This window comes from Cherax quadricarinatus, chromosome 50 (assembly GCF_038502225.1).
Source record: "Cherax quadricarinatus isolate ZL_2023a chromosome 50, ASM3850222v1, whole genome shotgun sequence".
Classification (NCBI taxonomy): Eukaryota; Metazoa; Arthropoda; class Malacostraca; order Decapoda; family Parastacidae; genus Cherax; species Cherax quadricarinatus.
The window spans coordinates 15,446,915-15,460,099 of NC_091341.1; the positions used below are offsets into that span (position 1 = coordinate 15,446,915).

The window sequence follows — 13,185 nt, forward strand, 5'->3', positions numbered from 1 at the left end:
AACACTGCTCTCTAAGTTGATTTGAATATATGACTACAGTGCAATAACCACTCTACTAAAGCTCTACCAAAGTTATTACTAAAGTTGATACCAGGCTAATATTGGCAGCTTTGACATTACAATACTGATAGATGTGTGTGATGATGCGGTTTAAATAAGACATCCAGATTTCTGGCATTGAGAGATTTTAAAAACATTCAGAATGACCCACAATGATGATCATAGGCAATTGGTAAAATATCACGTACAAGACAGACTACTAACAAGCAATCATTTTTAAACTCACAAACGTATTACTCCATTAGCAAATAAGTATATCTACATATCAGTGTGTTCATTTTACCAAAGTATGGCAATTAAATAACTGACAGAGCAAAACTTTTCATCTTCTTTTATGCCAGTTATAAAGTGACTAAATGTGTAAAAAGTGGAACTATTCAGATACTGGAATAAAAATAACTACAACAGATCTGGCAGCCTTACACTAACTGGCTATAGTGTGGACAACTCAAAATATCCAATACCTTCCAAGGTGAAAGCAGAAGTTAGGCAGTGAAGTCATCTGTTTGAAGAAAGTAAGCCAAACATATGAACTGAAAACTTAAAGGAATTAAACAAACAGAGCAAAAAAAAAAAAAAAAAAAATCAGTCCTTAAAAATAAACTCGAAAATCAGTACAAATGACAAATCACCACATTATATTAAAGCTAAAAACAAACATTCACTATAGAATTTTAAAAGATAAAATATAGGTTCACTATCAAGAGAAGGTAAATGCTATAGAATTAAAACTTACTTATGAAAAAAATATGATTAACTGAGTTGGCAGATATCAAAGATTTCTATGAATTCACAACATAAAAAGGAAAGTAATAATTATGGTATAGTTAGGGATCTATAAAAATAAGCTACTGTATATGCATGCAATCATGGTACTTGATTTTAACCCCAAATGTCATCTGATATTACAGTATACAAAATTCTACACAAATACAATTAAGATTAGTAAAACAAAGAGGAGTGAGAGTCTAAAAATCAACAACATTACGACAAAAAAAGGGTGAAACATCTCAAAGAGGTTGCACTACCGAAGTATGACAGCGTTGCTTAGCAAAGAAGATGAGCAGTTACTTTGAGTTACTTTGAGAATCTGTCAACTCATGGGTGTTTGAAGAACATTACAATTTTGATGGATGAAAGAGGGTCCTCCACCAATGTTTGCTCTAAAGAAGAAAAATATACACTTTATTAATAGCGAAAAAGTCACCACACCACATCAACAAACCAGCTCTCTGCAGGCATCTGGTTCTGAACTGCTCATTAATTGTGATTTTAATGTTATATTGTCTTATATTCTAGTATAACAAAGATCTGCAGAGAGTAGGTGGAAACTGTGAGTCCAAAAACTACACAGCTGAGAATTCAGTAGAAATTTTTGAATCTAACAACTGAAAGATTATTTACATTATAAACAAATGAAAAAGCATTCATGGAATTTTAATTAAAACTGTTAAAGGTAATAAACCAGTTTTCAGTAATTAATCATGATATATCTTACAAGCAATCAATAAAAAAACTGCTCTACTGCATTGCATTGCATTTCATTTAAGTAAGGAAATCTTCAGTTGCCAGACACAACAACAACACCTGGATAGAGTGGAAACAAGACCAAATATTTATCAGGTGTTTGGGGTGGACAGCAGTACAGGATTCTGTCTCAATTACCACAGCACTTGTGTACGCAGTTGTGTATTGGTCAATGTGATTTCCATTCAGGGGCTGAGCAGGGTAGAGTAAGCTTGTGTACGATTCCTGAAATGATATCTTATTAAACACTGGTAATTTATATATAATATAACTAATTACATAATATTACAAAGGCACAGTGAAGGATATAGAAATATACACATGTGTAAATAAAAATAACCCAAAGTAGGTATCAAATATATTAATGATTAATGAAGGAAGCAAGAAAAATGCCACAACTACAGAACACTGAGTATTCAAAAGTCTAAGAGCAATACCTCAATAATAAACACACAATATAACAATGACTACCAAATTGTTTGAAGAGCAAGACACATGGGCAACACTAGGAATCTTTCCTTAAACAGGCTAGATGACTGCTAATTTAAGAGTAAAAGGCTACTGAATACATTTACATGTATGTTTTTTCACCTCATTGACCATCTCCAATCAACAAACTGACATCCCCCCCAAAAAAAAGGAAAAATTCACTATCATTCACTCAATTGCTGTATTTTCAGAAGTGTGCTGACATTATAATTCAGATGACCCCCTAAATGTAACATCTTCACCTCTTTTTTAGAGCACAAGCACTACCCCTCCCACCTCCAAGACTTGATTCTGGCAAACCAGTTTTCCCATAATCCCTTCATTGGAGCTACTCTGTTGACATATCCTGCATGTCAAATCCCAAAAACCACTTATCTCCAACCTACCATAGGCACACGTGCTTCCTGGATACTCAAGCACCTACCACTTAAAACCACCTTCACTCCATCTCCAACACTTAATGCGATTACCCCTACTTCTCCATTTGTCCACCCCAGATTTATATACCTTCTTAATCAACCTATTCTGTGCCCACCCCAGATTTATATACCTTCTTAATCAACCTATTCTGTGCCATCTTTTCTAAATGACCAAATTTTCTAAACAACCCCACTTCTGTCCTCTGAATTATAACTTTCATCCACACATAGTCTTTAATTCCCCTGCTTCCTATCTTCTGAATTATAATCACATCACATATTAATCTCTAAAATAATATTTCCACTGTTTCCAGCCTCCTCCACACTGCAGCATTTAAAGACCATGCTTCACACCCACATAAAATGTTTAGTACCACTATACTATGGTACATTACTTTTTTTTTTTTTTTGCCTCCAGCAATAAACTTTTCTTTCCACAGATGCTTCAGTACTCTACCTACCTTTTCCTCCCATGACTATTCTATGATTCACCTCATCTTTCATACTTATTTGCTGACAAAACCACTCCCAAATATCTACATACATTCACTTCATACTCTCTCCTTCTAATGTGATGTCCAATCTTTCAGTGCCTACGATTTTTCCTTATTCTCATCACCTGGCTCTTTCCAATATTCAGTTTTAATTTTCTCCTTTTACATGCCCTCCCAGCCTCCTCCATTGCAACTTCTCTTCAGAATCTCACAAAAGTAATACAACAACTTCCTGTTTATATCAAATTCATTAACATTTTAGCTCACACTTCTTCCCAATATTCTTAAATTCACTTCTCTTAATTCCATTTATAAATATATTTCATAACCATGTTTAAGGTCTACTTTTACTAAAAAATAGTTCTCTTCTCTCATACATCCCCTAACTTAAGCTTCACTCTTCTCATAAGTTCTTTTACAGCTTTTAATAGTCTACCACTTATTCTGTACATTAGTAATGCCTCCCACATTGCACCCTTATCCATACTAGCATATGCTTTATTTTTTTTTTAAATCCATAAATGTAACAAATACATCCTTATTCTTAAGTATTATTCACTTATATACCTCACTACAACATTGGGTCTTCACATCCCCTACCCATCTTAAAACATCCTTGCTCCTCTACAATTTTACTTTCTATCTTACCCCACAGTAGCTGTCATAGTAGCAGTAATAATGAGCTAAATCTACATACAGTGAAGCCTCCATAAAATGGACTAATGGGGAAGGGGTATCTGTTTTAACAAAAATCCATTGTATTGAAAGTTTAGATTAAGTGGACTATGTCCACTTAATAGATTGACTACTGGACATGGAAAAAACACCCAATGAAGCGGACTTAGTCCGCTGTATTGATGGACTACTGGACATACTAAGAATAAAAGAGAGTACAATATTATAATTCAGTACTGTAAAGCACAGCTACACCCATATCTGAAAAGGAAATAAAAGTACAGTACAATATATGTACATTACAGTATAGCAATTTTTCTTACCTTTTCTGGAGGATAGATTAATTTTATTTAAGTTTCTACTTAACAGTCAAGGTCACACACTTCTTAGCATTATCACTTGCTTTAGAGACCAGTGTTACTATCAATGTACATGGTACTTTCATAAAGTACTGTAATGGAAAAAAAAAACAACCTGTAAATCCTGTGAAAATTGGAGATGAAATAATGATGGGATGTAGGAATGCATGAAGGCAACAAACTGACAAAGGCCAAGTCACTAGCCTTGCTCACCAGGAACAATGAAATTAGACATGACCACAATGAAACCCGAACAGGATAACCTTGTGATTAAGCAGAGTTGGTGCATTTTACTGAAGGTATGACCAGACCGGACATCCGTGCGATGTATCAGATTTGGTTAACTTTATTGTTATGTTAATTGGACACCCCATGAAACAGACAATAACCACTTGTCCAACCAGATTTTTGTCTATTTTTAGCCAATATCTGCTTTATAGAGGTCCATTTTATCAAGGGTTTACTGTAATGTAATAATGCTGTATGCCTAAAAAAAATCTGTTCCCTCAAATCTAATGTGCAAATTTATATTGTGAAATATTTGAAGATTTCCTGAATAAAGCTTAATCTTACCTTATATTAGTAGTTATAACAGTGCAGCACAATACACATTATCCAGCAACTTCAGGGAGGAAAGGGTGCACCAGATTTTAAATATGACTGAATAATCACAATTTCTTTTATGGTCACTGTTTCTTTTGCACATTCTTAGTAATATCTGTTTAGTACTGGATCAAACATGACTACCAGATAACATTGGACACTGAATAACCAATCTCTGAATACCTGATGGTCAACTTTAGTAGGTATACCACCAGGAGGAATAGTAGTAGTAGTAGTAGTAATATACGAGTGTAATACAATAGTAGTAATTTAATAATTTCTTTTTCTTCATTATGTCCCTGAATCAAAACACCCATGCACACTATACATGTACATACTTTGGAGCCAAGTACACATATTATTACTACTTGTGCAACCTTACTCACCTACTCATGTGTACAAAAGAAAATAATTAATAGATACATATATAACAGAGACTGACTAAAGTACATTATATTTTTATTAACAATCCCACTAGCATTTTTGTGATGCTGGTGCACTATATAATACAAACTGGATAAAGAACCTGTAATAAAGTATAAAAATAATCATAATTATTACTGTTACATTTAGCAAACAAAATGCTCAATCAATGACAGAAAATAAAAGTACAGTGGAACCTCAACTTACGAGTGCTCCAACATACAAGTTTTTTGACTTACGAGCCATCACTCGGTCAATTTTTTGCTCTGAGTTATGAGCCAAAATCTGGGTTACGAGAGAGCTTCAGAATGCTGCCACTAGTTGGCACAGTCAACGCCACAACATCTGCTCAGCAGTGCATATGTTTAGATCGCTGTGGAAGCATTTCTCTTGTGCTGTGCTTACGTTTTGTACAGTTATTTTGCCAGATTTCTTCTTTTCTAACCATGGTTCCTAAGAAAGTAAGTGCAAAGGACAGTGCTAAGAAGAAAAAGAGGATGATGTCCAATGAATTAAAGAATGAAATCATAGATAAACATGAACAAGGTGTGCGGGTTGTGAACTCGGTCAGGCAGTACCAGCGTAGTACTTCTACGATATGTATGATACTAAAGCAGAAGGAGTCAATAAAAGCTATAGCACAAGCCAAGAGCGTTACAATAATTTAAGTTCAGCGATAAAGTGTAGCTTTAAGAGTGTAGCAAGTAGCCTATCTTTTCCACCATCCACCTCCATCCTCCAACTCCACCCTTCACCTCCGCCAGCATCTGTTCTCCAAGGTAAATACGTACACTTTATAAAACCAGTTTATTTCTTTACATTCTCTATTATGTTTTATGTTTTTATACAATATTTCTTATTTATAAATATATTGCTTCAGTGTTTTCCTTATGAAGCTAGTGATCTAGTCCAGTTAGCCTCACAAACACTCTGTTTTCAGAAGGGGAAGAATGGGAGGATATGGTCAGAGTGGGAGCAGGAGTGGCCGCCACCACTCGTCACATAATGACATTATATTCATGCTAGAGTATACGTATATCATGTTTCTATGTTATTTATATTGTTTATGTCATATCAGATCAATTGTGATAGATAAATAAGCCATAGAGTTGATATTAGCATCATACTGAAGTATTTTCTCCTGCCTCCCGAAAGCAGGAATTCTGCTGGGATGGCTTAATGGCATTTCAATGAGGAAAATTAATTTGATATGAGAGCAAATTGAGTTATGAGCTAGGTCAGGGAATGGATTAAACTCGTAAGTCAAGGTACCACTGTACCTTTGGAATTTAACTAAAAATTTTTGTTAAATTTTTAATTAGCAGAATTTCCTCTTGTCTACAAAGTCTGAGTCTTCCCAAGAGGTAAAAATTTTCTGCTGTAGGCATCTTAATTTCTCTGTAATAAATGATGTGAAAATTTCATTCAGCTAAACTAGATTTTGAATCTACATGTACTTATTGTTTTAAGAAACTATCCTGATGGCTCTCAGCTCCAATAATTTTTGTAACACTCTTCATCTATGAAAGCTTTTGAAAGACATACAGTATCATCCTGTCTCCCTACATGCAATATAGAAATACATACATATCTAAAAGAAACAATGGAGATTGTAGTGACAGGAGTAAACTGGCCTTGAAGGTTCACTGATTTTGTATAAAGGATGGCATAATAACACCTTCACATAGGCAGAATTATAGATCCTGAAAACAGCAAAAAAAGTAGCTGTGACCTATAATACATTTGGGAGACATAATCATACCTGTATGTGTAAATAAAGATATTCTCATGGCAATTCATTCATGTTAACAACAGCTCATACAAAGTGTAGCGGACAGTAAGGATGAACTTGAGATTTAAACTGACAAAAAAAGAAATGCCTTTAACACTATTTGTGCATAAAGAAGCTTTTTTTTTTTTTCAACAAGTTGGCTGTCTCCCACCTAGGCAGGGTGACCCAAAAAGAAAGAAAATCCCCAAAACAAAAATACTTTCATCATCATTCAGTACTTTCACCTCGCTCACACAATCACTGTTTTTGCAGAGATGCCCAGATACAACAGTTTAGAAGCATATACGTATAAAGATACACAACATATCCCTCCAAACTACCAATATCCCAAACCCCTCCTTTAAAGTGCAGGCATTGTACTTCCCATTTCCAGAACTCAAGTCCGGCTATATAAAAATAACCAGTTTCCCTGAATCCCTTCACTAAATATTACCCTGCTCACACTCCAACAGATCGTCAGGTCCCAAAAACCATTCGTCTCCATTCACTCCTATCTATCACGCTCATGCATGCCCACAAAACCTCCTTTACCCCCTCCCTCCAATCTTTTCGAGGATGACCCCTACCCTGCCTTCCTTTCCCTACAGATTTATATGCTCTCCATGTCATTCTACTTTGATCCATTCTCTAATTGACCAGACCACCTCAACAACCCCTCTTCAGCCCTCTGACTAATACTTTTATTAACTCCACACCTTCTCTTAATTTCCACACTTTGAATTCTCTGCATAATATTTACACCGCACATTGCCCTTAGACAGGATATCTCCAAGCCTCCAACTGCCTCCTCGCTGCAGCATTTACAACCCAAGCTTCACACCCTTATAAGAGTGTTGGTACCACTATACTTTCATACATTCTCTTCTTTGCCCCCTACTCTGTTTTTAATTCACAAATCCATTCGTTCCCTAGACTTTCTTAACTTGTTTATCTCATTCCAAAATTTTTTCTTATTTTCATCAAAATTTCTTGACAGTGCCTCTCCCACTCTTATCATTTGCTATCCTTTTGCACTCTCTCACCGCTCTCTTCACCTTTCTTTTACTCTCCATATACTCTGCTCTTCTTATAACACTTCTGCTTTGTAAGAACCTCTCATAAGCTACCTTTTTCTCTTATCACACCCTTTACTTCATCACTCCTCTTTCCTCCTGCACCCATGCTCCTATAGCCACATACTTCTGCCCCACATTTTAATACTGCATTTTTAAAACTATTCCAACCCTCTTCAACCCCCCCACTACTCATACTTGCACTAGTCCACCTTTCTGCCAATAGATGATTATATTTCACCCTAACTTCCTCCTCCCTTAGTTTATACACTTTCACCTCTCTCTTACTTCTTGTTGCCATTTTCCTTTTGTCTCATCTACCTCTTACTCTAACTGTAGCTACAACTAAATGTGTATTTTGCTTAATTATTTTTATGTGCATAAGTAGTGTTTTAAATGGCATTTTTTATGAAAGACATTCCAGTTGACATTACTATGTGGAATATCACATACAAACATATAGAAATACTCTAGAGTATGTTTGTCATCTTTACTAGAACATGAAATCCATAAACACATCATGAAATCTACAGAAAACATTTTTAAAATGTTTAATGTTAAAAGTACATTTTCATTCTCAAATTTTCCTTATTCAAAATGTTCCTTGAGACAAAAAGTATATAAAAGGTCAAAAATTTATAAGTTGTAGAATTATTATGTATGTTTTGATGGTATTTGTTAACAGTTCAGTTTTTTCAATTTTAATGCTGAAATTGACAAAATACTCTAAATCAGTAAATACAAAGTAGCCAATATATTCATATGAAAAGTGATCTTAGGGATCACTTTGAAAGATATTAGTATGCTACAGAAAAATAACTTAAGTAGGTTGGGTGCTGGCCAAGTAAGATCTGCTCTCATTTTGTAAATAGAAGACAAAAGATCAGCATCATTATTTAAGTCAATTCTGTATATACTTAAGTGGAAAAAATTCCTTGTGTACACTAACTCTGGCATACCTATAAATAAAACAGAGAAAGAGAGAGGGGGGAAAATACAACAGAAAGAAAAAGATTAATGGACATATATACCCTAAATATGTATCTAGAGATTTATATGAAAATAATTTAATAGAAGAAAATATTGTATTCTGAAATACAGTAGAGTACATACATATATCTATACAAATGCCTACCTGTATTTTAGTTCTCACGCTACTTCTTGTAGTAATAACTGAATATTTCCCTCCGGTAGAGCAAGCCATCTGTTTTAAAACTGCAGTGGGGATTGGGTGAGGTCCGACAGCGTATGTGAAGATTCGTACTGACTTGGTATAGTTATCTGCCTGGAATCTGTAGCCATATAAATATACAATGGCCATTAAAAATCTTGTTTTCTTTGATGATTTTAATTTTTTTATTTAATAAAACAGTAAAATGTAAAATCTGGTCTGCATTTTATAAACCTCTGCCTTGACTACCTCGCATTAGTATTAAGATTAAATAAGATTGTAATAAAGTTAACCACTATTATCTTGTCTAGTTTTTAGTAGTTACTATGTATGTACTAGGATTAGTCTGCCCGAAATGCCCCTGCATGGCAGTGGCTTTCTTTGTACTTAGCAAACCAAAATTGTAATTACGCATTGTAACCTTTATAAAGAAATAAATCCTTATCTTGATGCAATATCAACTGCCTTGAAATCCCACTTCTGTATAAATCCAGTGAAATCTCAATTGCATGTTAACCGAAACTGTCCAAACATAGATCTACGTTCACTTGCGTAGAGCTCCGAATGTAGATCTATTTTTTTTTTTTACACTTGACAGCATGAAAGATAAAATGAAGATTTACGTTCAGATCGCTATGCAAGTGAACGTAGGTCTACGTTTAGACAGTTTAAGGGTTAAAAAATATAATTAGTCTCATAAAAAATGCAATGAAAACATTCTAATGAAAATATGTACAGTAGACAGAAAAACTAACAAAATATTCTTCCATCTTTTTTTGTCAGTAGATAAATAATGCAAAAAGCATGAAATTAATTGAGGAGCATGTGTTAAATATAACATTCCTGATGATGATAGCTAAATTGGGATGATAAACTGAATTAACTATTTTAGCCTTACAAAGAAGGAAAAAAATTAATTTAAATACAGATAGAGGATGAGTGACAAAATCTACTTCAACTATGTACTGACTTGTTAAAGACTTCTTGTGGCCATTCTGTTCCTCCATCACTAAAAAGCATGATGGTTTTGTGGCAACTGGCACCTTCTCCCTCCTTCTTTGTACCTTCAAACTGTAGAATAAACACCAAATTGACCATCACAGCACTCAAAAACTAGTAACATGACTATCTTGCATGAATTTTAATTCATCATATGATAAGTATTAACTGCCTGCTAGCAATGGAAAAAGAATATGAATACCCTAAGCATGTTTATAAACAGGATTACAAGTGTTGAATTTCAACAGATGGAATTAAGTACAGTAATTCCTCACTTTGTTTTATTCACTGTTGTTTTGTTATAATGATGAGAAATAAACTGATTCCCAGCAGGGGCCAATATCTGTGTGGAGTTTGCACATTCATTGAATTGTGTGGTGGTAAGAGGTGCTCCTTACAATTTTAACTTTGCAAACATATATTCCTTAATTTAACCCTGTTATAATGAGTGCTAAAGGTGTACAGAACAACCCTGAGGTTTATATCAATTAGCCTATGGTAAAATTGGTTTCATTATAAAGTAGACCCTTATGTTACATGGATTTATTTGTCACATTTTGGTTATTACACTACTCAACCCTTTGAGGGTCGACAGGCCCTCTCAGAGACTTGTTCTCAGGGTCGGCCAAATTTAAAAAAAAAAAAATTATTTTTTCTTATGAAAAGATAGAGAATCTTTTCCCAATCATAATGACACCAAAAGTATGGAATTTGATGGAAAACTTACGGAATTATGCTCTTGCGAAGTTAGTGGTCTTGAAGATGTTTATGCATCGGCGATTTTGCCCACTTTGAGCCCTATTTTCGGCCAATTCCAGTGTACTAGTCGACTAGAACTCCATTTTTTCTATTGAATGAGTACAAGAAACAACCCATTTATTGATTTCAACTATCCAATACAGTGGTCAGAATTTAGCAATTTTGCCAATTTCACACAAATTTCAAAAGATGCCAATTTCCAAATAGGGTCCAGAATAAACAAGCAAGACATTCCTGGCACTAAAATAACATTTCCTCTGTTCGTTAGTCACATCCCCAGGCCCCTCTTATATTTCTTTGGATTTCCACTTTCAATTTTTATTCTTACAAAAAATCGAAGATTTACTGTTATGCAGACTGCTGCATTAGTGTAGAAATGGTATAAATAATATCAGCGCACTTGTGAAAGAATATTAGACTCACCAGTTGACGTGTATTGGGCACTTGGCATGACTTGTTTACTTTTGAACTTTGGTAAAAATCGAACATTTCTGCTACATTGAGCTCAATTTCAAGGTACTTTTCATTGTAAAACCAGTCAAAATCATCTCAATTTCTGTAATATGTCTTCCATTCTATAAAATGAGACCAAGAAAACTAGAATACAACAATAAATACCATACGAAAATACAGTGCAAAGTCGCTGTTTTATTCCAAAAACACGGTCAAAGTTTTTTTTTTCTCATTATGCACTGTGTGCTGCAGGATTTTTTTTATACTGCACACACTGACCACATAGACCCATTCTTTCATATGTATGCCTACCAGCTTTCTCCCACTAGATTTGAGAGAGCTAGAATTTAGGCGTACTAGTACATACATCAAAAACCCTGGGTCGTAAGCCGTACTAGTACGGCTGAAACCCTCAAAGGGTTAAAAATTGCAGCATAATTTTATACAACACTTCCTAAAATTAACTTAACACAGTCTGGTTTGCGGGAGGGCAAAAAATTTGGAGTGTTGCCCATGGAATGTTTCCCTAGCTCAGGCCGCCATCTTGCCATGGGTGAGACCACTGTCTCCACAGGGAAGACTTACCACCATTTCCTGCCACCCCCATCCTAGCCTTCTGTTCATACGCATCTAGAAGTTAGCTGTGTTTGAGGATTGTGTCTTGATATTTTAATTGCCATATCTTGTATCTGCCAAGCAATCATGGCACCCAGTAGGCACACAAGTGTTGCTGAAAGTGGCAAGAAAAGGGTTAAGCATTTAAGTCTTGGAGTTACTGAGTGACTTATTGACTTACTTAACTGACATACTGACTGACTTGACTGACTTACTGACTTAACTGATTTAATGACTGACTTACTGACTGACATGACTTACTGACTGACTTAAGTTAGACTTTTTCACTAAAGAGGGCCCTGACAAATCTAGAAGCAGGGCTCTGAAACAGTGTCTGGAGCAGCTGATGCCTTACTGTCAGCTGTATAATGTACTGCAAGGTAAAATAGCCCAGAAATCCATTACAGAATTTATGCACACTCCAGTTCAATCATCAACTTCAGTACCAGAACCTCTACCATCCACCTCAGTCCAGTAGGACCACAACATAACTCTCCACTCTCCTCACAATCATTGACAAACACCAGCACCCACAATTTAAGGTAAGAAATACTATCACATAGTTGTTGCATTTGTAACCTTAAGCAGTAAAAACAACATGATACATCCTGATAATGAACATCAATTACACATTCCCTCTTATTTTTGTAAGATCTGGAGGTTTAAAAAAAGTCGACTTTTTTTGGGCTCCTTTAAGTTCTTTAGTTTATCTAACATGGCATTTTCAGGAACGTAACAACAGTGTAATATAAGGGTCTACTGTACATCATTTCACTTAAAGTTGCAGTTTCCAAGAACCTACTGTTGATATTAAGTGAGGACTCACTGTATGCTTCTTTGACACAGAAGTGGTTGTCAATACCCCGAAAAAATCATTATTTTAATGACAAAGCAAATTGGAAATGGATAAAATGTATTAAGGTCACAAAAGTAATATTGAAAAATGAATGAAGAACCATCAGTGCAAAGAAAGGGTAATCCCTGTACACTCCCACCATATTAATGGTTTCATGGACTAGTAAGGCCAACCCAACTGCTCTACATCTATTCCTACAAATCTCTTGTTCAAAAAGAATGAACAGGCACAATACTGTGACTGGAACAATGCACAAATTACCCACACATATGAGAAAGAAACTTATATTGATGTTTCAGTCTGAAAAGTAGTCACAGGTTTCTGTCTCATATGTTCAGGTTATTGTGTCCTGTTCAAAATATGTATCTTGACAAAGATTCCAGTCACTTGAATAATGTGTATGAATGCACATTCATGCACATTATTTGCACATTCATGC

At 35.0% G+C, this 13,185-nt stretch overlaps 1 protein-coding gene across 2 annotated transcripts in view; it reads right to left on the reverse strand.

Annotated features, from left to right (window-relative positions):
- The window catches only part of LOC128695271 (voltage-dependent calcium channel subunit alpha-2/delta-1), a 304,996-nt gene that overhangs the window by 74,410 nt on the left and 217,401 nt on the right, over positions 1–13,185 (reverse strand). Inside the window, exons 10-12 of one of the 2 annotated variants that reach the window (XM_070095426.1) lie at positions 10,035–10,135; positions 9,029–9,185; positions 1,726–1,812 (exon numbers count right to left, since the gene is read on the reverse strand). In XM_070095426.1, coding sequence (XP_069951527.1) covers positions 1,726–1,812; positions 9,029–9,185; positions 10,035–10,135 — 345 coding nt within the window. The remainder of the gene's footprint in view (positions 1–1,725; positions 1,813–9,028; positions 9,186–10,034; positions 10,136–13,185) is intronic. The other variant, XM_070095427.1, reaches the window with a different exon arrangement.